The 26849-nt window shown below is 40.1% G+C and overlaps 1 protein-coding gene across 3 annotated transcripts in view; it reads right to left on the bottom strand.

Moving 5' to 3' along the window:
- Positions 1-4643: 4643 nt before the first annotated feature.
- Positions 4644-26849, bottom strand: part of Wipf1 (WAS/WASL interacting protein family member 1) — a 114111-nt gene continuing 91905 nt past the window's right edge. For all 3 annotated transcript variants that reach the window (XM_042694056.1, XM_042694054.1, XM_042694055.1), the window contains exons 3-8: positions 24324-24453; positions 19810-19965; positions 16047-16817; positions 12249-12461; positions 11580-11693; positions 4644-7579 (exon numbers count right to left, since the gene is read on the bottom strand). In XM_042694056.1, coding sequence (XP_042549990.1) covers positions 7524-7579; positions 11580-11693; positions 12249-12461; positions 16047-16817; positions 19810-19965; positions 24324-24453 — 1440 coding nt within the window. In that variant the 3' untranslated portion in view covers positions 4644-7523. The remainder of the gene's footprint in view (positions 7580-11579; positions 11694-12248; positions 12462-16046; positions 16818-19809; positions 19966-24323; positions 24454-26849) is intronic.

Genomic DNA, 26849 nt, shown 5'->3' with positions numbered 1-26849 from the left:
AAAAGGCATTGGAACCGTGGAGACACTTGTTTCCATTTTGTCAAATGTGATCATGACTGTTTTTTTGCTCTAACCTTATTTCCCCTGTGAACAAATATTAGGTTGGTTGTCTGACATAGTTTACTTCAGCATTTTAACAGCAAGCAAGTTCTATTATTTGGTATTGAAAAGAACCACATAGCTTTTCCAACTCCGATGAGAGTAAAGAATAAATCAAGACTATAAATTTATGATATGAATGGTAGAAATATCTCACAAATAATGAACAGCACGATAAAGGGAGATACATGGAAGAGCAAATTAGCTATTCATTTTGCAGTTTGACTATCTCTGCCATGGGAACTTTCAAAAATCTGCAATTTAATGAAATGACATCTAAATTTTAGTGGCTCCTCTGAGATCACTTTAAAAGGTCACAGGTAGCTGATAAATGAATGGAAAATACAAGTCTATCATATCTCTTTTAAAGCTACAAAGTAGGAATTATAAAGCCCCTGGTAAAGAAATGAGACCACATACAAGAAGCTATGTATAACTGGTGTATTGTGCACACCAGGAATCCTGGCATCTAGGAGGTTTAGGGATGATCAAGAGATTCTATCAGAGGATGAGGAAGAAAAGGAGAAAAGGGACGAAAAGAAGAGAGGAGGGGAGGGAGAGAGGGAGAAGTGAGCATCAGGGAAAACAGTGGTGGGTGTGATGGTCTAGTGGAAGGACCTGCCATGACCTGGTGAGTACAGCAAACCCAATGCAGGGAGTTTTCCTTGAAGCTGGAGTTTTCCCTGAAGCCTGTTCTCTTTTATTCTAACATTAGGTCTTCCTTTGTCATGGCTTATTAAAATGTCTTTGCTTTTGTGAAATGTCAGTATTTTGGGTTTGATTGCTGGGTCTACTCAAGGAAAGTGGCTTGAGACCAACTTTGAGTCCACTTAAGCTTTTATTTCTTTGTGTAGACACAAATATTGGTAAATAGAATATAATAGTATTTTGTGAATATCCTAGCTTAAATTGTACTACATAATAATAGATGATCAAGTAGTATAGCTATACAGAGTAAATGAAATGTGTGTTATTGAGATAAATAAATTACATAGAATTGTTTCTTTTCCCCTCTTTGGTGTTGAGGATTGAATCAGGGTCTTATTGTGCCCTTTTGGGCTACTTTTTGGGCTACAGCCCAGCCCTTTTTAGTTTGCTTATGAAAGACTCTTGCATCTATCTTTGCCTATGCTGGCCTTGAACTTAAGATCCTCCTGCTTCTACCTCTAGAGTAGCTGGGATGACAGGTGTGTACCATACCCAATAGATAATATTTTGATGGTATAAAATCATTATGTTTTTACTACTGCATAAGATGTTTTTCCTTTTTCCCCCTGATGGCACCACTCAGGACTTACTCATGCCTTTGCTCCAAGAGAAAATCTCTACAGAGCAAGCATCAGGGGAATTTCCCTTTTGTGGACAGACAACCCAAGAGTCCTGGTGAGGAACACTCCAAACTAGTGGTAGAATGGAGTTGTTTACTGAAGAATTTTTTGTTGGATCTATAATTTAGACCCAAACCCTTGATTCTAGAACTAGTATAACATGCTATTGCATAATACCTATTTTTTTATCCTAGAACTAGTACAACATGCTATTGCATAATACCTATTTTTTTATCCCCAGTGCTTAATAAATTGTCAGTGTTTGTTGGTGATTTGAATGAATGCATGTACAACAGCTCCATAAAGCCTCTGGATCTTCCAAAATTATCTGCTGCCATTTTGCTTAAGGAGTATCTGAAATAACATTTTGATGAGCGGCCTTTAGCTTAAGAAAACAGGAATTGGATGGGAGCCCCTCATGACTACAGCATAGTAAGTTAAATCTGTGATGTATATTCCAGGTGTTCTGGCAGGTGTCCTAATGGTAAAAATGCGAGTCATTTCAATGTCTAATAATATCCAGACTTGTTTCCCAGGAACTTCAGAGGACAAAACTCTTCCTGGATGGGTCACATTGTGGGACCTCTGACTCCAATGCAATGTGGGTAGTTCAATGACCAGGTCATTTTGGGATATTTACAGGATACAATGCTGGGAGTACAAAGCAGATAAACACTTCTGCCATCTTGATCCTCAAGTCATTCATGGACAGGTGGCATTTAGAAAGTTCTGAAGATATTCTCTTTGGTTAAGTTCCGCATCAGAAGTGAAGGAGAGCAGATATGAAAGGACAGATGCCAGTTTTACGAGGCTCAAAGCGATGTCAGTTTAAAGAGTCTTATTTAAGAAGAGTATTAAAAGATAAAAAATAAAAAAAATAGAAATTTTCTTAATTAGTAGGACTCTCCTCGTGTGTGGGGAAAGGGGTCCCACAGCTTGGGCTTACTTACCTTTTTGAAAATTTCCCTCTGTAGTGATGATGTAAGAAGACAAAGGGATTTGTGCCATAACATTGATGGGCTGGACATTTCTCAATAAGTACCAGTAAGAGAAATATGTATAAAATAAATGTACATTGAAGTGACAGGGAAAAGGAACTCAAATTCTTTTGGGAAGGAGGGGGTGGGAACTACAAACATTCCCTCCCTCCCTTTGTAGGCAGCCTTCTGCTGGTTGGGTAAATACAGTTGTGCAGGGGGACAGGATGGGTACGGACCTAACTGCTACTTCCTCCTAACAGATCACTCAACTGACACGTGTGATGGATTGTCTTTTTGTCTACCAGGAAGCTGGCCCACAGTAAGGGCTCACTGAAAACTTACTGAACGGATGAGCCAAAGGAGCGATTCCAGATTGAATAAATGAGGCTAGTTTTGAAATAATTTTTTTTCAACATTGGTTTGAATTAAGGGCTTGCTAGGCAGCAGGTCTACTAATTGAGCCATGCCCCCAGTCTTTGAAAGAAAATTTTATTCTGATTCTTCTTTGCTACTAAGAATTTCTTTCTGGATGGGGCTGGGAAGGTGGCTCAGTGGTAGAGAGCTTGACTTGCATGCCTGAGGTCCTAGGTTCGATTCCTCAGCACCACATAAGCAAAAAGAAAAAAGCCGGAAGTGGTGCTGTGGCTCAAGTGGTAGAGTGCTAGCCTTGAGCTGAAGAGCTGAGGGACAGCACCCAGGCCCAGAGTTCAGGCCCCACGACTGGACCCCCCCCCCAAAAAAAAAAAAAGAAAAAAAAAGAATTTCTTTCTGGAAATGGCCTAGGTTTGATGGCAAAAGGATTAGCAAAAGAAATAGATTTAACTATCATTGAAAACCAAGTAGATGCCTTTACCTGATGTCTGTGTACTTATTTAGGCTTTTTAATTTGTTGTGTTATGGGGCTGGGAAGGTGGCTCAGTGGTAGAGTGCTTGCCTTGCATGCATGAGGCCCTGGGTTTGATTCCTCAGCACCACATAAGCAGAAAAAGCCAGAAGTGGCGCTGTGGCTCAAGTGGTAGAGCGCTTGCCTTGAGCTGAAGAGTTGAGGGACAGTGCCCAGACCTAGAGTTCAAGCCCAGGACTGGCAAAAAAATAAATAAATAAAATAAAAAAAAATTGTGTGTTAAGAGGCAAGGAGCTTAGAGAGCTATTCAAGCTCAAATGACACTGCCAGGATTCAAATCCAAGTGTGTAGAGGGTTGGGGTCTCATTGATTCTGTGGCCTCTCCTTTGGTCTCTTCTTTCTCTCTTGGTGACATGGAAGGGGGTGGGGCAATGGGAGGGTGGGAATGTGGGGTAATGAGAAGCCATCCTGCCTGTCACTCGGCAGTGTGTCATCTGGGGCATCTGCGAGATGATAGGATTAGGCTGGATGACCTCTGATGGGGTGCCCATGTGGTCCAGGATGCTGGGGCAGCCCCAATATCTGTTGTATTGCACCATTATTGACCCTTTCCATTCTCAGAAGCATCCCACTATCGACTGTGAATTCTGTGGCTGTCTTACCTATAAAGGTACTTTCTGGTTCTTAATTCCTGTGTCTTCAGATTGAATCAAATGATGATGAAAGCAACCTGAGTTCTCATGTTTACCAGGTCTGTGAGGTATAGCATTGACTACAACTTATATAGAGTTTGCTTTGCTTTTCTGATATGGGTGTATTTTTCTTTAAAAGTAACTACGAAGTCTCCTTCTGTCTCACTTAGTTTAAGTTGGAGTCACTGTATAGAATTTGTTCCTTATATTAAGAGTCCTTATACTAAGTCACTGCTGAAGGCATCATCTCATATAATAAACATATTGATGTTGTCCAACAATTTCTCACTTTGAAAAATCAAAACAGGTTGAGAGAAGTGACTTGCAAGAGAGAGATATGGAGCCAGGACTAACTGCACAATTAACTCCAATGTCATGCTGAAGTATATGCATATAGTACATACATTCAATTATCTGTTGCTAATTTAATAATTATCAATCTTCCTAACTTCCCAGCAGATCTCCTAGATTCATCAGTGTCCATGCCAGATTTTATGGCTTCATCTTCCATTGTTTCCATTGTGAATTTCACAAACAAAGAAGCAGGTTCTCAGGTAAAATACAGGAGAATGGTAAGGATGCTTTCTTACTTGTCAGGACTGTTTTTGGTTGAGTTTGTCTTTACCAGTCTGAACAGAAAACAGAAATTTGTTTTTTTGTTTATATCTGCATAAACAACATTTGACAAACCACCAGCCGACACTGTATCATCTGCTTTTATTTATTGTCTGGCTAATTTACAAAGACGCAGTTGTCTAGGGTAGATTCTACCCTACCACTATCCTGATGACATAGATACCAAAATGTGTCTTTTTACACAGTGTAATGGTATGAAAAAAATACCTTCCTTCCTCTACAGCCCCTGATTATAAACAGTGAAAAAGGAATTTCATACCAAAAAATTGTGGACATTTTAACAACTGTCATATTTCTGCTGCTAAAATAACAAAAGTGGTATTACAAGTCAAAATATAAATGCCTGGTTTTACAAATATGCAAATAATCTGCTACTTAGACATAAAAATGGATTTTTTTTCAAATCACAAAGTAAGGCACCATTGGATTAAACATTTTTCTTGATTTTTACTAAATAAAATGCATAGTGAAATAAATACCAAACACTGAATTTTAATACTGTAATACATTTCAATATAAAACAATATGTGAATGTTAAAGTACTGTATTTATTGCATCTTGAATACTCTTATCTGGAATTTTTATGAAAAAAAAGACCCATTAACACTCTAATTTCAGGGGAAGAAACACTCATTTTTGGGTGATTTGCCATAGTAGATTTTAGCACAGAACTTGGTTGAAGTTTTGAATGCAACTAGGTTGCTAACTTTCAAAGAAAGGATGTAGGTATATTAATGAACCATTCCTTAAAAAATATATTTTAAAACATCTTTACCACAGATGAATGGCAACTTGAGCTGTGACATTGTTTCAATCTTTAGAAAGGTGACAGCAAAGTTGAGATATACAAGGAATTGTCTACTCCTCCTGACCCATATGAAGTGCATTTGAGCCTGACTTCTCTCTGTCACATCTGCTTGGAAGACCATTTTCTACCTTTTGTGAACTGGGTCATTCCATGGTCACAGGGGTGTTTATCCCTGTTGCCATCAGATCAAAGAATCCAAAACAAAATGATGCTGTTAAATTGCCAAAAATGTTAGAAAAAAATCTTTAAGATATTTCGCCAAAGCTTTGTTACATCTTTGTATTTCTTGCTTCTCTTGGAGTAAGAGCTTCAAGTGAATAAGTGAAAGGTAAATAAATGGCAAAGGAGAAGTGAGGAAACAGTTCTCTAATATACTAAGCCAGGACTTTGGCAAGGAAAGTTATATAAAAATACAATATATTCAAATCAGTAATTCATAATTTATTAGACACTCCATGTATTAGACCCTAAGTTCAGTTTTATGTAAATGAAACAGTTATTCTATAAACAGGAATGCATCTTTCAGATTTTTCTTTGGATTGATTTTGCTAGCCTCTCCCAATACTACGTGATTATTCCACTGAAACAAGATATAAAGTTTAGGTAAATATATATACACACATGTGGTTCTGTGCTTTAAGACCATGAATAATGATAATTTTAAACATAATCATTTATAAAACATCAACATGGAAATATTTTTTCCAACTCTACAGCTAGATTTAAAAGTCTTAGTAAAATTTTGTAAACAAAATTATATTTAAAAAGGCAAGTCTGGCTCTTCCATATGGTCTGTTATTGGAGCTTTATTTGCATAGAGTGAGACAAATGATTTTCCTGTAGAGACTAAAAATAAATGTCCTCCAATTTCTACTAGCAAGCTCTTTAATTCACTTAACGCCTGAGTTAGGTTTTTTAGGCTTTTTGCCCTCAGCTCAATGCTGTTTCCTTCCTCCATGATTCTGATTTGATACCATTTCCTGACTCTTTCCCTCTCCTACCTGGCCTTCCTACCCTCTCCCAGCTGTCCCTGAAGAACTAGCTCTGGGAGAAAGAAAGAGAGAAAAAAACACTTCAAATCTGCAAAGCAGGCATTCAGCTGACAAGTGAGCGTACAAGACAGCTGGTTCTGAGTCCTAAAGCCTCCCAAAGGCTTTCGGTTTCTTTCCCATGGCTTTATTCCAAATGATGGTAAACCAGATTAGATTGATTTCTGACCCTGGTATTGTGAGGCAATACTTGGATATTATGGGAAGAGGAGAAAGAAGGGACTAGAATCTAAGGTCAAGCTGCCTGCCGAATAGGTGTTAGGTCCTATCTTTCTTTTTAGGTACCTCTTAAATTGCCAAAGCTCATCTTGCATTTTTGTCTTTTAAACAAAAGATTTGTCTACTTCAAATAGAGAAGCACTCTTTAAGTACAGAATGCACACTGTGTTTTTGAAAATTTGGTACCAAAAAAGAATGTAAAATAGCTCATTGATAATTTTTATATAGATTACAGGTTGAAATGATAATTTGGGTATATAAGGTTAAATAAAATATATTACAATTAATCTGTTTCTTTTTTACCTTTTAAAGAAATCTGGCTACCAATCATTTTAAAGTTGTACACGGGGCTCACATTATATTTCTATTGGAAAACTCTGTCTTGGAGCCTACCTCAGACTGCCCAAGACTGCCCTTCCCGTAACCACAGAGCTACATATGAGCCCTTGCTCAGCAACTTGCTAAGGCGTTCTGTGGTTCATGGAAACAGACAGGAGGCTAAGCATTTGAAAAAGGCCTGGATGAAACCAGCTCTCAGGGACTTTAATAATTACAGCCTGTAGCAAGTAAGCAGTGGATGTTTGAGTCTGTTTGGTTGAAAGCTGGGATATAATTCATCTCTGCCTACTTGCCACAAAAGCCTGATGATCGCAGCAACTAACAATGGCAGGCTCTAGCTGAAGCAAGCAGTCGCTCTGAGACTATATGCATAGGAAAAAGCAAAGTGTGTTTTTTGTACAAGACCCTCCCCCTTCATATTCTCACATCATCCTCATAAGGATAAGGGAAGTGGGGGGAGGGTGTGCACTTCTCAGACAGCATCAACAGAAGCGGCTCTTGAGCTTGGGAAGAGAGAAGCAGGCATAGATCACCTCAGGATGGGTGGGAGGGGTGGGGCACCCCTTTCTCTTCGGTTGGATCCACCTTGAAAAATCAGACAAAACATAATTTTGGTTAGAAAGCTATGTTTTTACTGTGGGGAAATATGGGGATGGCTGGGAAGGTGCCCACTACCTCATTCCCTGTGACCGAGGCTCTAAGATAATTGTGCATGTGGGTGAGAAAGGAAGCATGGGATGACAGGAGTAAACACTGAGTATTCAAAGTAAAAAACATTCTTATTATATGTGTTGATTGTAGATTTAGAAAATACATGCTTGCAGCACCCAGAGATTATGTGTATATTCTTCAGTTATATACATTTCCCTTTTTTATTCCGCAATAGGATTTATTTGACATCTCCCAAAGTCAATACTTCTCACAAATATAATTGTTAATGGAATGTTGCATTTGGTTATATAGGACTATACTATAGTTTATCCAATGAATCTCCTTTTGTTGGGTAAGGTTAATCAGTTCACTTGAAGTCATTTCCCCTGGTTTTATTTACATTTTCATAATGACCAGTGATGTTGAATATCTTTCCATGTGCTTGGTATCTGTATATTTTCTTCAGAAAATGTCTATTATTCAATTATTCAATTTGTTTTAACTGGAGAGTTGTAGGAATGCTATATATACTCTAAGTATTAATCCCTTGTTAGATATATAATTTTCAAACATGTTTTTCAATCCTGCAAATTCTCTTTTTACTCTTTTCATGTGTTCTCATAAAAGCTATCCATGGACTATTTGTGTGCTGAAACTGAGTTTAAAATTCCTTAATATTAAAAAAATTAATTTATCAAACACACAGTTTGAGGAGCTCAACAGGTGTGGGGTGTAAAGTTAATCCTTTAAACAGGTATGCCTGCCTGCCCACTGAGCAGAAACTGAGGGGGCCGCACGATGGGTCCTCAGCAGACACCTTAAGAGAAAACACGTAGACTTAGGGAACCAAGTCCCTGTTTTCTCTGTCTCTTTCTCAGTATCTTCTCTCTCTTTTCTTTTGGTGCTGGTCCTTGGACTTGAACTCAGGGCTTGGGCACTGTCTCTGAACTTTTTTGCTCAAGGCTAGTGCTCTACCACTCGAGCCAAGGCTCCACTTATAGCTTTTTTTTTGTAGCTTAATTGGCGATAAGTGTCTCACAGGCTTTCCTGCCCAGGATGGCTTTGAACCATATTCCTCAGATCTTAGCCTCCTGAGTAGCTAGGAGCACAAGCATGAGCCACCAGGGTCTAGCTTTCTCTCATTTTTCATGCAGCAACTAGGGCTTCAACTCAGAGCCTCACACTCTTGCTTGGATTTTTTTCACTCAAGGTTGGCATTCTGAAACATCCCTACTTATGGATTTTTGCTGGTTAATTGGAAATGAGAGTCTCACAGACTTTTCTGGCTGGGTTGGCTTTGAACTTCAGTTCTCAGATCTCAGCCTCCTGAATAGCTAGGATTATAGGCATGAGCAACCAGTACCTGTCCAGAATCAAGTTTCTAAGGAGAGAAGTTAGAGAAAATACTGTCATTCTACTTGTTTCTTTCTTTCACCATCGCAACCAAATCTTTTCTTGAGAAGGCATAGGAGTAGACTTATTTGGATGTTGACCAGCCATATGTCTTAGAGCCCTGACCATCACCTAGCACACCACAGATGGCCAGCAGAAGGAAGATAGACCTTGTTCCACATCACAAGGTGGCACTCATAGTGTATCACTGCTTGGCACTACCTTGGTGCCCTATCTGGCTCAGGACTTAGAGACTGAGGCAGTGATAGAAGGACAATAAAACCTGGTACTTGATAGTACCTTATTCATTTTTGTTAGATGATCAGTTATTATATCAAGCATGCCTAATATTAGAAATACTTAAATTTTCAGGAGCAGTGGAAATTTACCAACTTACATTTAAAATGCCTACTGTTTCAGGCTTTGTTACTCTAGGAAGATTCTGTTGTAAGCAAAGCACTGTTCTGGCCCTCAAGTTGTTTACTTGAGTCTTAAAGAAAGAAGGGTGGGAGGAAATATGTTTAGCTATCAAGCTGAAAACTACAGGGTATATGGAAGCTGGTTCTCTTACTGATTTAAAAACGCAAATATTTAAGTTACAAGAACTTATAACAAGTCAGAAAAAGTATTTAGAATTTATATAAATAGCTCCTTAATGTAAAATCATTTTAGTGCCCAAGAGGGGGGAATAAGGCTAAATTCTCATTAGAAAGCCCTTCAAATGAAACATAGCCACATCCTCCCTCACTCCCCCAAATCCATGTGAAGACCTCCTTTCATAAAATTTCAGCCACCTTCTCTTATATGGCAATTTTATTATAGTTGGACTTTTAAATTAGGCATTGTCTAGGAATGCATATTCCACCTAAGTGCATTTTTCTAGGAACTGGAAGGTTTCTGTCAGGCACAACGTTGTTTACCTTTGCCATTTGTTCAAGGAAAATTTCCTAGAGTATTTTCTAACTTTGAACTCTTCAACTCTTTTGCACAAAGTGAAATCTGACTCGCTAAATTTAGCCTAATGGAAATGTGCCCAGGCTAGAACATGAAGCACAACTCTGTGTCCCTTCCTCCAGCTTTGAACGGTGACTACCACCTAGCAATTCTCCCCAAGGCCAGTCATTTTACTCCAGATGATATTAATCTACGCTGAAGTTAGGAACCAACCAACCCCAAGTCATGTAAGAACTGGGTGTTAGAACTGGAGACATGGTTCAAGTGGTACAGTACCAGTCGTGAGCAAGAAAGCTGAGTAAGAGTGCAAGGCCCTGAGTTCAAGCCTCAGTCTTGTCAAAACCTAAAACCCAAACCCAAACTGCATGTTAAGAAAAAATAGGCTCTGAACTGGGCGGCAGTGGCTCATGCCTATAATCCTAGCTACTCCAGGAGGCTGAGCTCTGAGAATTGAAGTTCAAAACCAGCCTGTGCAGGAAAGTCTGTGAGACGTGTATCTCCAAATAACCACCAGAAAACCGGAAGTGGCGCTGTGGCTCAAGTGGTAGAGTGCTAGCCTTGAGCTGAATCACTCAGAGACAGTGCCAAGGCCCAGAGTTCAAGCCCTATAACGACCAAAAAAAAAAAGAAAAAATAGGCTCTGAATGTGTGTAAAGTCCTCTTGAAGGAACTAAGACATGGCTATGAATACTGGGACCATTATCTGACTTGCTCAGTTTGGTTCTGAGGCTAAGCTGCTCTAAGTCTGAGCTTCATCAATAATTTCTGTATATCTTATGAAGATTCTTTCTTATTCTTGTGCATTTATTGTGGCATTCCAGAGTGACTACTTTTCCTTCATGCTTACATTTCTTCTTTAATACAGGAACAATGATTTACTTCTTGATTTCTTTCTTTCTTCTTTTGGTTGGTCATGAGGCTTGAACTCAGGGCCTGGGTGCTATCCTTCAGCTCTTTTGCTCAAGGCTAGCACTCTACCATTTGAGCCACAGTACCACTTCCTACTTACTTCTTTATAGAAGCATTACATATATTAGGAAACAACCAGAAGCAATCTAAATGTGAAATAATGATAAATTATTGTGTGCTCACTTGATAGGCTCCTGTGAGACAAAGTATGTGATAAAAAAAGCCGCCACCAAAAAACTCCACTATGCAAAAATTCAGAATTATATGGATAAGAATGGGAAAAGGATCTGGCAAGGTGAAAATATTTGTTCCTTGGAAAGATTATGGATATGTATCACATTTTCATATGATGAACCATAAAGCTATGTTTATGACACATTTAATAAAAGATGGTTTCACTTTTGCAATCTCAGGTAGATCAGAGGGGAAACATGGTCCAAGGAAGCAAGATAATAGAATCTAATACTTGTAAAACAAAGTATTTTGTTACAAGCTTTGCGCTTGTAACAACACCTTAAAATAATCATATGTCACACACACAATACAGGGATCTTATTCTCCTCACTACACATGGAAGGGGAAGTTCCTAGAATTTCTACCCGACTTTGGACAAAAGGTCCAAAGGTAACTCAGGCTACTTATGGACAAATCTGCCAAATGTGCTAGCAGAGATACTCACTCCGGCTTTCATTTCTTGCCAACTTGCTGGGATAACTTTTGGTGCTTGGTACATATGGCTCTGGAGGTGGCAGATCAGAAATTGGATGGAAGTAGAATCTGCTTTCCCACTCATCTGAGGGAGAAACAAACAGTGTCTTCAGCACAGACAATCTGCTAAGACAATTTATGTAATGAAAAAACTCATAAAGAAACAGAAAGAGGGCTATAGAAATCAGTTTTAGTTTTATGCTGAGAAGTTTGCAGAGCAGCTGGCAGTGCTACAAATGTCACTTGTTAGTATGTGGATAAAATATACAGGACTACAATCAAAAGCATGGAGATTTTAGCCAGTGATCCAGCATTTCCTATTAGGAACTGGGCTCCCACCAGTGGGCACAGCATAACTGGAACCATTCTGAGAATATGGTAGGAAATGCTTTCATATCTGCAAGCCTGTTTAGAAATGTAGGGTATAAGGAAGTTCTTTTCAGAATTCTGGAATCTCTGGAAATGAGACATAAACAAGTAACAATTCAGAGAAAGATGAGATGTCTTTTGGGAAATGGGATGGAGGGATTTAATTATTTTTAGTATGAAATTCTAGTGGCCCTGTCATAGTTTGCTCAGTACAGTGCAACGTGCTAACAATGATGGAACATGAATGTTAACTCAGGCAAACACCACACACCTTCACATGATGAATCTTGGAAGCCATTTCTAACCGATGCTGATGGCGGAGGTGGGGGAGGCGCCCCAGCACCAGGCCTGTCAGGAGGAAGAGGTGGCCTGGGCCCACTCCTGGGACTATCTCCTCCACTCCTGGATGGCATCTGAGGGGTAGCCGGCAGGGCCCGAGATGCACTGCCATTTCTGCCTATTGGAGGCGGTGGTGGGAGGGGGCCTGAGGCAAAAGAGAAGACATTGAGTGCAATGGTATCTTACATGCCTTATTGCTATTGTAGTCATCATCAGTATGCAACTATGAGTATCTTCCTGGATACATGCCTTTTAACTAGTGACAATGGAGAAATGGGGGATGTTCCAGGACATGACAAGTGAGTGGCATATATAAACACAAAATGTACATGTGTCCATGTGGGTGTGCAAAGTGAGTGTGAGTGAGCATTGTGACTAGAGCTGAAATGTTGAAACCAGAATCAGGTGATAAACTGTTTGTACTTAGGGTATAATTAGAAACCATTTATAATCTTGAATTTGGTTCCAGGCAGAAGTGGCATTGGGAAGCTAAATGCTAGTCATCCTGAGAAGAGCAGGAGTTCCTTCTTGGTTCTCCTCTTTGGGGAGGTTAGATTGAGCACAGGGAGTGACAAATGCTAATCAATACTCCTGGTATTGATAATCAATGCCCTGGGTCCTGCCTTGGGAAAGCTGCTGCTCTATAGAGCTAGATTCCTGGTCTACAGAGTACAGTGTAGTTGTTACCTTTTCCTAATACCACTGCCAGGACTATTCATTTCTCAGAAAAATTCTAAGTACATTCTCATAATACTGAAGAAATCCTTCTTGTTTTCCTCATCCACCAAATGCAGAGGATATTTGTGTAGTAAATTAAGAAAATAGAAACAAAACCTTGAGCATTTCCCATGTAAATCTAAGTGGCCTTCCTGATCTTCAGCAGTGCATTTTACTTGTAAGATGCCCTCACTTTATGTAAATTCGGCATATAATTATCTCATTACTCTTAGGTTCAGCATCCAGCTAAAGACTTTCAGTTGCACAATGTGCCCACTTCAGATAACCTTGGCAAAAATTTTTGGTTCCAACATTTGATGGGAGTGGAGGTAGGAAGTGCTGCCCAGCCGCTGATTTCTCAAGGAGTCTTTGGTGTCTCACCGAGAGTTGACCTAGGCTGGCTAAGAGTCGTCTCACATGTGGGTTTGATGTCTCTGGTAATATCACCAACCTGACTGCTCCAAATACGAACTATAATACCAATATTACAGGGCACACTACCATTGAACTTTATCAAGTTCATCTCATTTTGTTTTTTAAAGTAAATGTTCATGTTCCCAACTGTCTGGCCCATGACACCTGCTCCAAATATAGATTGGCACAATGGAAAGCAGACTTATCTTTTTCATTGGCAGGATAATACTAAAAATGGCCATTCATTGAATAATAAAACTATATGCCAGAAAATAAGAGAACTTCTCTGTATACTGTCTCCTTTAAATTCTTTCAACTCTAAGAAGTTCAGAGGCAGTGTGTGTGGGCTCAGAAATTTTAGAAGTTCCTAAAGCCCAAGCCAGGAGGGGAATAAATGGAAAAGAAAGGATTTAACTTCAAATTGTAAAGCTCATTCCCCCAATAATGAAGACAACCGAATTTCAAGAAATAGTTGCCTCTTGATGACCTTGCATGTAGTTCTTGTAGTAATGTAAATTGCTAGGAATTTTCTGGAAGGATATTTGCCAGCATCTACAGAATTCACAGTAAGCTATGAAGTATTACTCCAGCATTCTATCTTTAGGAACTCCTCCAAAGGAAATAGATGTGAATAAATATTTAGCTACTAGGATGCATCACTGTATTATCTGTAACAGCAAACACATAGAGATGGTAGAATATGCCTATAACCTGAGCACTCAGGTGGAGTGAGGAGGATTACTAGTTAGTTCAAGGCCAACCTGGTTCACACAATGAGAGACTCTTAAAATCCAAAACCAAATTAAATAAAAATCTAGTGATGGCTCATAGAGTCGAAGGATGTGACAGCATAAATAAGTCAAGGTACATCTGTAGGAGCTAATACTGTTCAACCATAATAGTTTGCACAAGAATAATCCTATCAGAAAATGTCAATGAAATCTTTCAAAAGCAAATTACCACATATTTGTGGTGCCAATGTTGCCATAATTGATACTCTTTTTAAGAGGCTTGGAAAGATACATAAATGTTAATAACTATTATTTATGTATTGTTTCTGCATGGTAGTGGTAGGATTTCAGGTGATTTTTATTTTCTGAATACTTTTCTCTATTTCTATATTAAATGGGTATGACTTTTATGCAGTATGAAGAGAAAATACATGTTATTTGTTACTGCCTATATTAAATTTGTTTATTCATCAACTTGGTAGAGCTATGCAGAAAGGTCCTCAGTTACTTTGCAGATAAATCCATAGCTATTGGAGGAGAAAAACGTCATAGTTCACTCATCTATCTGAGGGACCTAAGTTGGCCAGTGAAGAAAACTTACAGCAATGCCATTAAGACTGGGATGAGATTTAATGGAGTAGTGACTTCTTAATATTTGAATCAATTCTCCATGGCATGTTGGTTTGAAGGAGTGGGTTTCAAACTCTTTTGTGCATTACAATCACCCCAGTACGTGGAAGTATCCTGATGCCTACTCTGCTTCTAGACTGATGATGGGAATCCCGAGAAAGGGACCCAGACCTCTAAGTTTTTTAAGACTCTCCGATGATTCCAGCATGTGATCAAGTTTGAAGACCACTGATTTAAAGAATGCGGTTCATTAGGTTCCTGAGATCCTGGGGTCAAAAGTCAGTTGACTTCTCTTAAAAGAAAAATGCCCCATTTCAGACATGATGTAGTATGCATGATATGATGAAAACTTGAAAAGTAGGACCTGGGGATGTGGCTCAATGGTAGAGTATCTACCTACTGTGATGTGATCCCCAGCACAGAGGGGGTGGGGGGAAGAGACTGAGTTTATCAAAAGCATTGTATGTCAAGAGCACGTATTCTATTAAAATGCCTATTATAATCCAGTGAATGAGAAAAATTAGGAAATGGCTTTAGCAGGCCCTTCAAACCATGTAAATGCATGCTTGTTTTGTTTCATTTTGCAGTGCTGAGGATTGAATCCAGGGCCTCATGCATGCTAAGGCAAGGGCTCTACCGCTAAGTTACATCCCCAGCCCAACATGTAAATTTTGATTTTATGAATATGAGCATTTTTATAAAAAGAAGTTGATACCTTTGTTTGACTCTCCAAGGGATTTATATCCCAGAGGTGTTAGCAAAGGACAAATTGGACTTTTTAGCATGTGAGTGAAGTGGCCTCAAAGCCTGGGAAACGAAGAGAGAAGTTTAGAAGTTCATTAGCTCTGACATGACCATCCTTCTGGGAATCACGGGGTCCTCCTCTATGATGAGACTATACCCAACTAAGATGGTTGAGCTTGGGTTTAGGGAGGCAGGGCAGCAGAGACCAGAATGTACTGAGGGAAGGTGAAATTCCAGCCTTTCCTATCAACTGTCTAGAATCATTTACTTGTTGGTTAGCCTCACCTTTAAACACAAACTGAATTGCTGGGCCCTTCCTCAGAGGTTTGACATCATACAAGTCAGTGTTGCTTAAAAGCATGAAGTGGTCTGAGGTTTTGCTTGTGTTCTTAACTGATTCACCCATGATATTTAGATATTCACCAGTGATATTCACTGGTGACATTTAGGGAGGCTGGATTTTTGGGAGACTACTCACCCAGGTCTTGCCATACCTGATCTGCCTGGTGGATCCCTCACAGGAGGAGGGGGCCTCTCATTGGGCAGGGGAGGAAGAGGTCCCGAGCGTCCTGCTGTAGGTAAGGGAGGTGCAGACGAAGTGAGGGACAAATTCCGCTGCGGGAGTCTTGGGATTTCATCACTGCTGCTGGAAGCTGGAGGCAGGGGAGGAGGGCCAGGCCTGCTTGGTGGTGGAGGAGGAGGTGGGGCCTGCGAGGAGGGGGAAGGCCGCGGGGTAGAAGGCACTGGAGGCTTGTTGTTTTGCGGGGGAGGAGGTGGAACTGCTTCCCTGTGCATGGTGGGTCTGTTGCCCACTGGAGGAGGTGGTGGAGGGGGTTTGTCATCCAAGGCCCTGCTCGGTGTGGGAGGCAGGGGAGGCCTGTTAGAGAAGGGAGAGGAGGAGCCCACAGGGGTCTGGCGGATGGAGCCTCCTCCAAAAGCAGCACCTCGGTTTCCAGGGAAAGGTGGAGGGGTGGGCCCCAGGCTGAGCTGCCTGGGGGCTCCTGGCACTGGTAGGGCCCCTCGGTTGTGTGGAGTTGACTGGACGGGTCTTGGTGTATTCGGCACCGGAGGGGGGAGGTTATCAGGCTTTGAGCTCACATCGGGCCTTGGGGGAGGCATTCGGTTCCTAGGTGGCTCTGGCGGACCAATTCTGTGGCCTGGAGAAGGCACGGGAAACCTCCCTGGGCCACTCGGGGGTGAGAAAGGCTTGGCAGATGTGGCTCTTCCTCCTGGGGGCAAAATTGGTGGACGGCTTCCTCCAGAATCTAAAGAATAGGAAAAGAGTACTCAGTTAGAAAATTAGGAAGCCTACCAAAAATCAGCAAGCTGGGGTGTATTCCTAGCTACTGGAAGTCCTTCACTAAAGGGCTATACATTACAGATTAAAAAAAAAATCAAAATTGTAGTATTTGTATAATATATAAGTGGGTTTTCTGGAGGCACAGGAGTAGACTTCAGATCCTTGTCTGCCTTCTAATTCCAAGCTTGCACCCACAGGCTTTCAAACAGACTTTTGAGATATTATTTAGCAATAAATAGGGGGAGGAGCCAGGGTGAAATTCAGCAGCATTCTGGAAGGGCCCCTATGCATCACAAAAGGGTAAGCACAAGATGGCATAGGTAATGGGACTTCTGCTAATGATTTTCATTTATTCCCCACTGCTGTCTCCTTGTACCTCTCATGTTCATAAAATAATTCAACCATTGTAAGCAAAAACAAAATATGCATCTATCTATCTATCTATCTATCTATCTATCTATCTATCTATCTATCTATCTATCTAATCTATTTACTTTATGGTGCTAGGCAGCAAACCCAGAGACTTGGCAAACACTCTGTCACTGATCCTCAGCCCTTAGTTATCCCAATATACATCTCCATGTGCAAAGCTTACTTAATCCCTTTGAAAGAAGTGCCCAAGAAATTTGAGGGGGGGTATTTTTTTTTTTTTGGGTTGGTCATTGGGCTTGAACTCTAGGCCTGGGTGCTGTCCCTGAGCTCTTCAGCTCAAGGTTAGTGCTCTTAAGGCACAGTACCACTGCTGGTTTTCTGGTGGTTAATTGGAGATAAGAGTCTCATGGACTTCCTGCCCAGGCTGGCTTTGAACCACGATCCTTAAATCTCAGCTTACTGAGTAGCTAGGATTACAGGTGTGAGCCACCAGTGCCCGGCCAAGGGGAGGGGGGGTGGTGAGGCAGGGAGGATTTTACTGGGAGAGTTAAGAAAGCACTAAGAATGGGAAAATAAATTAATAGAATTGACACTAATAGAAGGAATTCACTTGCAAAGGAGTAGGCAATCAAACACGTAACTTTTTTTTGTTGTTCCTATTGAGTCAACTTCCATTTCAATATTGGTAGGACAGAACACCTCTATAAAACCATGTTGGCTCAACAAATGAACCAATTTGGCTGAACCAAAAAAGCTAAAGTTTAGGGAGGAACTTAAAGGGCGAAACAGATGTGGAAAATTACAACCACTCCCTTTAAACTCTTGAAATCCAAGTAATTCTTGAAAAATGGTAAGCCTTAAAACATGTACCTCTTTCATCATGAGCTAATTAATGTATCAAATATGTACTATTTTCCAACCATTATTCTAGATACTACAAAGAAATAGGCAAAGCAGGTGAGATCCTGCTCTCCTATATATAGTTTACATTTTTGTAGGGGAGATAAGACAAAAAAACCAGTAAATAAATATTTTCTGATAAGTTATAAGAATCAAGTGTTTGGAGAGGCTGGAAAGAAAGGTGCTAGGGTCAGCTCTTCTATGGATGTGACATGTGGCTGAGACCTGACAAGAAGTGGATGGCCATGGGAAGGTGAGGAAGAGACTGCAGGCAGCAGGCCAGCAGGTGCAAAGGCCTTGACACAAAGACTCCATAGGAAACAGAGGCTGAGTGGCCAGAGGAGCTGGGTCACAACCAGACTTGCAGGCCTGAATTCTTTATTTTATTCTAGGCACAAGAAGAAGCATTTGGAAGATTTTGTCAGTGGAGTAGCATAGGCTTGGGGGAGAATGTTTTATTTTGACTTTAGCACTAGAAAGAAAATCTGTATTTTCCTTGACCAGACATAATAACTCTATGTCACTGAGCTGTATCCTCCAAGTTCACATTCAAGCTGTAGTTATCATCCACCTTAACAAAGGCAAAGCATTTCTGTTATACCATTCTGTTCACTAAACTTGAATTCACCTTTATTTTACTTTTTTCCTTTACTTTTGCTTTCACTTTACTTATTGCCAAAGCATAAATGAATGTGTCAGCTATGTCAAATGCCTTGGGTGGGTAGGCTTTTAAGTAAACTGTTTATTATTTTTTAAATGGTACTAGGTATTGAACTGAGGACTTTAAGCTTCCTAAGCAACTGTGTTACCATTTGATTCAGACTCCCAGACCGTAAGCAAACAAACTTAGACACAAGTTTGGCAAGATGGGCTGTCTCCTGTGAGTATTTTGGATATTAACTGTATGTCTCCTGACACTGCGTACTAGAGTCTCAAGATTATGACCATCCATGTGAACAGTCATCTAGCCCTGAGCAGTCAGTGATTTTATCTTCAAATGAATGTGAGAATTTGATTGTTTTTTCTTTTTCTAGAGGAAATTTTACAAGATCACACAATTAGAAATAAAATTCTTCTAATGTGATAAACATTTTCCTCAAATAGTTTTAGGTAAAATTTCTGGATTCTTCTGAAGGAGTCAAGAGAACCAACATACTGCTAGTCTCCAAAATGCTTCTGGTTTTAAGTATTTCAGGCAAGATAGTTGCTGTTCTTAGAACCACAGGCGCTATCTGAATGGTAGACATGGTATTTAGATTTAGTAAGATGTGTAGCTATATTTCCTCTGATGTGCTTAATAGTACATTTGAAGAGTGGCTCACAAATATTTGCTAGGTTAGAGAGGAGGTATGGTGTCTTCCAGAGAAAGCTGCTCTTAGGTACCGGGACAGACTGGGGAAGAGGGGGATGGAGATATGTTCCATAGGCTCCTTTCTCTCTTCCTCCTTTGCTTACCACTACACAAGAGGACAGGTTATCCTCAAGGATACTAGGCAAGTATTCCATAGTTCTGTGGAGCTGCCTGATCCTGTTTGATAAACGGGAGCAGAGCACAGTGTCCTGTAAAGAAATGGTAACCTTTCGAACACTATAAACTATTTTAAAGGACACAGAGACTTAGGGGGTCTGCCAAGCCTCCAAGCTGCCAAACTTAAGTCTTAGTTACTCAAGAAGGGCATGCATACCATTATCTCTGTTGGCCGTGGATCTCAGCTTTGGCATTCCAGCCTGGAACAATCCTCCTAATCCAGGAGGTCCTCCTCCTCCTCCAAAATTGCCACCACTGCCTCCACTGCTGCCGCCACCACTGAAGCCACCACTGCCCCCGGCTCCTTTTGGTTCTGTAGAGAAAGAAAAGTATATGCATAAAAAAACACCTTAGCATTTCACCAGGCATAGCCCAAGGACTCCATAAAACAAAGATATGGCAGAAGCCTCGGTTTTCCTTACCCCAGTCAAGACAGAAGCAATCCTGAGTCCAGGGGTGGAAGAAACAGTAAGACGGATGGTGCCCAGAACCCCTACCTGCTCAGCCGTCATCTGGGTTAATGTCTATTTATTTCCTATCCTAAGATTTAGCAAATAAAAAAATCTCCAAAAGAAAAGAGTCTCAAAGGGGTGGGGATCAACAAAAAGTAAAAAATAGTAAAGAAATAAAAATAAAATCTTTCATAATGTTACTCCTTGGAAATACCCACTTTTGTATTTTTTCAGTCAGTTCCTATTTATTTATTTACTTAATTATAGTGCTGGTTTTGGGGCTTGAACTCATGGCCTTGTACTCTCACTTGCCCTTTTCACTCAAGGCTGGTGCTCTACCACTTGAGCCACACCACCATTTCCAGCTTTTTGTTGTTTAATTGGAGGTTAAGTCTCATGGACTTTTCTGCCCAGGTTGGCTTCAAACCACAATCCTGAGATTTCAGCCTCCTCAGTAGCTAAAATTACAGGCATGAGCATCACCACGAGCCCCTGGCTATATCAGTTTATGTGTTTTGTTTTGTAAAATTAATAGCAGTTTTTAGCCTGCTGTTATTTATAAATTACCACATTACTATTAGCATTCCCCATTAAGCATGCTTTAAAATGAGTTTAAAGATCGCATTGTATTTTAGACCATGAATATATTATAATTTATCTAACCACCCACTTCTTTGATGGCATGTTGGGTTGGTTTTTTTTTTTTGGTTGGTTGTGGGGCTTGAACTCTGAGCCTGGTTGCTATCCCTGTGCTCTTCAGCTCAAGGCAAGAGCTCTACCACTTGAGCCATAGTGCCACTCCTAGTTTTCTGGTGGTTAATTGGAGATAATAGTCTCATGGACTTTCCTGCCCAGCCTGGCTTTGAACAATGATTCTCAGATCTCAGCCTCCTGAGTAGCTAGGATTACAGGCATAAGCCACTGGCACCCGGCTTGATTTTAATTTTTTTAATATCAAGTCCAACAGTAGGCTTTAACAATTAAATAATTCTTTGAAATTCTAGAAGGTGTCAGATTTTGTTTTGAATTGCATTAAATTGTAGAAATTGTGGAAGCATTAAATTGTAGAAATTGTGGAAGATTTTGAGATGGGAAACAATAACAAATAAATGCCACAAAGAATGAGAGGGGGGGGGAGGAGAGGGGGAGGGAAAAAGAGAGAGACAGACACAGAGACAAAGACATGGAAAGAGACAGAGTGAGAGAGAGACGATAGGGAGAGGAAGAGGTGTGTTAATGAGCACTCTGTCTGGCTAGCTTTCTGGGTTAACATATATGTATGTATGTATGTTTGTATTTATGAAATTGAACATTGTTTAAAATCTTATCCCCCCCAAAGTCAAATATTTGATAAGTAATACATAAAGATCTATAAATGAAGCTGGGAGAATGGACACCTTTATAATATTTAGATGTCACATTTGGAAATGTGGTATATCTTCCAATTTATCCATGTGGCTGGGAAGGTGGCTCAGTGGTAGAGCGCTTGCCTTGCATACATGAGGCCCTAGGTTCGATTCCTCAGTACCACATAAGCAGAAAAAAAAAGGCCGGAACTGGCGCTGTGGCTCAAGTGGTAGAGCGCTCGCCTTGAGCTGAAGAGCTGAGGGACAGCGCCCAGGTCCAGAGTTCAGGCCCCACGACTGGACCCCCCCCCCCCCCAAAAAAAAAAAAAAAAAAAAAAAGCGCTTGCCAATTTATCCATGTGATCTGGATTTTTTGGAAATGTTTTGTTCATTTTATCTAAAGGTTCTTTTGGGGTTAGGATTACTCTGAATATATTTTTGTTTGTTGAAATTGTAGAAGGAATGCCAGTTGCTCATGCCTGTAATCCTAGCTACTCAGGAGGCTGAGATCTGAGGATCATGGTTCAAAGCCAGCCCAGGCAGGAAAGTCCATGAGACTCTTATCTCCAATTAACCACCGTAAAACTGGAAGTGGCGCTGTGGCTCAAGTGGTAGAGCACTCGCCTTGAGCTGAAGAGCTGAGGGACAATGCCCAGGCTCAGAGTTCAAGCCCCACTACTGACAGAAAAAAAAAAAAGAAATTGTAAGAGACATTTTTCCAGTTAATAATTGGTTATTGTTGGCAAGAAATGTCATTTAATTTCTAATTAGCCACTTTGCTGTACATTGTAAGTTCAAATATACAAAATAGTCTTGCACTTTCTAGTTGACAATAAAAATAATGTTGAACAATAAAAATTTTGCCTCTTCTTTTTTAGGAGTTGTATATCTTAACCTGTTTCTATTTTATACAGGTAATTACTCTGAACTTCTATAACAATTATATTACTAATGTTGTTAATGTTGATTGTGTTCTGATTTTAATGAGGACACCTGTAATGTTTCACAGTACATATTAGTATGCAATTGAATTTTTTTTTCTTTTCTAAGTATTTGCAGTGAGGAAGGACCCTTCCATGTTAGGATTTTAAACTTTCTGGTAGTATACCTACCAAGGTAACTATATGATTTTTCTTATTTGATAGGATAGATTTTTGATAGATTTTTTTGATCTAGCATTAAAAATGGGATAAACTCATGAAAGTTAGAATCTGTTTGTGACTTTAACTAAGCATCACTATTCCACAATACTGTGAAATTTGTGAAATTATATAATCACTTAATCACAATAAAGAATTTGTAAAAAAAATGGGATAAACTTTGGTCTTGGTGAATTATTCCTTTAATATTATTTAAAATTAGATTAAAAATTGGCATTCTTTCATTTCTGATTATAAATGATCTGTGATAGGGCTTCTTAGTTTGGGAGCTACTGACTGACAATCTTCTGGATAAATCTTTGTTGTTGTTAGCTGTTATTCTTTATAGAATGTTTAGAGCACTCTGGCCTCTACCCACTAGCTTCCCTTACCCTTTAGTTGTAACAACTAAAAATGTCTTCAAGAGCTAAGTGGACTCTACGGTGGTCAAGCGCTTGCCTAGCATGTGCCTTTCAAAAACAAAAAACAAACAAAACCCAAAAAAACCAAGGCAGTAAGTACAAGGCTTGGGACTCAGGGGCATTGCTCTTGTTAGGCAGCTTCTACCACTTCAGCTACGCCTCTAGTTCTTTTTGAGACAGTGTCTTGCTTTTTGCTTGGGCCTAGACCTCTGTTTTCCTATTTATGCTTTCTAGTGTCTGGGATGACAGCCAAATACTTATCAAGCACAGTTTTTTGGTTTTTGTTTTTTTTTCTGTTGAGATAGAGTCTTGTAAACTTTTTGCTCAGGCTGGCATGGTACTTTGATCCATCTGATCTCAACTTTCCAGGTAGTCAAATTTTTATATTAGGATCACGATACTTTCATTATACTTATCAGATATTTGGTCATTTCTACTTAGAAATGATTTATACATCCTTTCAACTGTTTCTGAAAAAGAAAGAATTCATCATTTATCCTCTGGCTTCATAGCATTTTAGAGAGAAAATAATCTTATAAAATTATAATCTTTGTCATTGTTCACTGAGGCTTCCCAAGTGAAGTTTGATAAATTAATGTTGTCTAAGAAAATTATTCCTTTAAGATTTTAAAATAAGCTGGGAATAATGATGCATGCCTATAATCCAGTACTCAATAGGCTGAGGCAGGCAGATCACTGGTATGGCTGTGGATCATTTATTTATTCTGTTGTAAATGCTAATAAGTAGCCTTGTATTGTGAGTGCTTACTTGTCTATACATCCCTTGCCTTGGTGCAGAAAGCATCTCTGAGTCAGATGGGTAGATAAGCAAAATCACAATCTCATTTTGTCTCTCTCCAAACTCCTAGTGATCCTTTCTTATAGCCTAGACAACAAACACTTGTGCAAACATTTCACATTTGAAGCTCACAACAAATTTGTTAGTAAGGACAGTAGAAAAGCTATCATGATGGATGTGTCAGGACCTTGTCCTCCATCCTTTGGTTGCAAGGTAGGACACTTTACATGTTTCATGGTGCCTCCTGACCTGTGGTGCCAGGAGCAATGGGTTAAACACCAAAAGTTTGGTAAATAATTTAGAGAATCACTGCTGTGTATGCCTTGGACAAAGAATTATTATACTGGCTTCCTGCAGCATTAGAGGAGAATCCAAGCCTAAGCTGTGGGCCACAATTCACGATCCAGTCCCTTATTTTGACAGCTCTGCAGCTGTTGTTAACAAAAAAATTGCTTTGTGGGAAGTTAGGCAATAAACTATCTTCATGGAAGAAAGCTTTTTTTTTTTACTTACTGTCCAATATTGGGGCACTTCTGTCATTGGTGACTGTCTTCTTTAGTTTCTTTCCTTTGCTGATGTCAGAGAGAAGAGCATTTCTCCCAGCCTGCTCTGACTTATTCAAGGTAGGCTTCTCTGTATTGGCCTGAAAGGAAACCACACAAACTCATAAGCTGCTCTTGGATTAACACCATGGATTATAGCATTCTGCTGAACAAGAAGACTACTGGAAGGTTGTCATTAAGGTTCTTGGATATGGAGTGTAAATTCTCTATTAGGTTATACTCCATGCCACTCTTTAAGATTCAGATGTTTGGATGCAGTAGTAGAGTGCATTCATTTTTAATGCAGGATGGAGTCAGTCCCTGATAAACTCAGAACATAGTCTGGGTGTAACCGGCAGGTTAAGTAGACAGTTCCTACAAGAAGGGAACTTTAAGTCAGAGAAGATTTTGCGGAGCTTGTTGGTTTATCCTCCAGGAGGTATCTTGAGTAATAGGACTCAATGCCCATTTCTTAGAACCCACCTGATGCAAAGGAAAAAATGTCTCTGATAAGAAAAAGTGGGTTTATGGGGCTGGGAAGGTGGCTCAGTGGTAGAGCGCTTGCCTTGCATGCATGAGGCCTTGGGTTCGATTCCTCAGCACCACATAAGCAAAAAGAAAAAAGCTGTAAGTGGCATTGTGGCTCAAGTGGTAGAGCGCTAGCCTTGAGCTGAAGAGCTGAGGGACAGTGCCCAGGCCCAGAGTTCAGGCCCCAGGACTGGACCCCCCCCCCCCAAAAAAAAAACACACACACACACACAAGAAAATGTGGGCTTAAAAACTGAAGTTTTGAAAATATTTTCATCTGAATAACATTGATAAAGATTTTTTTATCTAAGTCAGATTTACTAAGGTATAATCTACTTATAATGAAATCAGCCTTCCAATTTACAGGGCTTGTATTTTATTTTGTCAGTCCTAGGGTTTGAACTCTGGGCCTGGGTTCTGTCCCTGAGCTTCTTTTGCTCAAGGCTAGTACTCTACCACTTGAGAGGCAGTGTCACTTTACTTTTTTTGAGTAGCTTATTGGAGATAAGACTTTCTTGCCTGGGCTGGCTTTAAACCTCCATCCTCAGATCTCAGCCTCCTGAGTCACTCAGTTTATAGTTTTGCAACTTTTTTTCCCCCACCATCACTGAAATGCTAACACAAAGACTATAACAGATAGTTTTCTGTTAATTAGATAGTCATTTGTCAAGTTGCCTAATTTCTACTTTTATTCTTATTTTTTTTGTGTGAGTAGGCTGGCACTGGGCTTGAACTAGGGGACTTGAGTTCTCACTTGGCCAGTGCTCTACCACTTGAGCTACAGCTCCACTTCTGGCTTTTTGCTGGTTAACTGGAGAGAAGAGTCTCATGGAGTTTTCTGCCTGGGGCTGACTTTGAGCCTTAATTCTCAGATCTCAGCTTCTTGAGTAGCTAGGATTATAAGAGTGAGCCACCAATGCCTGGCTCAGTTCTGTAGGTCTTGACAGAGCATAACTATCATAATAAGATATAGAATATTTTCATTCCAAAAAGTTCCCTTGCGTCCCTTTGGCCTAAGTTATTTCTAATGCTTAACAGTTTAGAGACTGCAGTGATGCTGCTTTCAGAAGTTTGGGTATTTTCTCGTTTTTGAGTTACTGGGGATTGTGGTTTGAACCTAGGATCTCATAATGCTAGGCATGCCCCAGCACTTTTGTTTCTATCTTGTTTTTGAGATAGTGTCTTTCTGTGTCACGGCTTGACTTGAACTTTTGATTCTCCTGCTTCCACCTCCTAAGTAGCTAGGATAATACGTGCGTAGCATTGGTATTTTCTTACAGTCCCCAAATTCTTGGAAAGAATCTTACCATAAAATTGAAATCTTTTTTCCTTTGGCGTTATTTTAGGACTGGTACACTAAGTGTCTAGCACATGGGCTTGGAAGCAGACATCTGCCTGTGTCTGTCACATGTGGAAACTGGGTTGACACTGCCTGGCTCCAGGAAGCCACAGGTCCTTCCAGGAGAACCAAGAGTCCTCCTGGCTGGCTCTGTCTCTGAAAAGGGCATGATTTCAGATGAGCCAGTGAGGGTCACAAGAGGTAAAGCTGGAGAAACATATGGCTTGACACCTCCCCAGATTTATATTAACAGAGGCAGAGGCAGAGGTAGAGGGGGAGCTAAGAGGAACCTAGAAATAGGCTACATAGAATTACTATATGTTAATTTGGAAGTATCTTGAAATTAATCATGATAATAACATGTAACATTTTTGTAGCTGTTACTCTAGGTCAGGTACTGTTTTCAGTACTTTATGTGTACTACTTATGTAGTCCTCACCAACTCAGTGAGATACTTCCATTTTACAAGACAAGGAGAGTGAGGCATGGAAGCATCAAATCATTTGCTCCAGTCATCAGATTCAAACTCTGGGAGTGTGACTCCACAGTGCTCTCTACAGGACTGCTCCTGCAAACTCCTGTCTTGGACCATCTCATTTCCCATGAGGGACAGAGGTCCAGGAAACCTAA

This window comes from Dipodomys spectabilis, unplaced genomic scaffold, assembly GCF_019054845.1.
Source record: "Dipodomys spectabilis isolate Male_0828 unplaced genomic scaffold, ASM1905484v1 ptg000174l, whole genome shotgun sequence".
NCBI classification, from domain to species: Eukaryota; Metazoa; Chordata; class Mammalia; order Rodentia; family Heteromyidae; genus Dipodomys; species Dipodomys spectabilis.
Note: the sequence above shows the minus strand (reverse complement) of the source record. Positions and strands in the feature narration are given on the sequence as shown.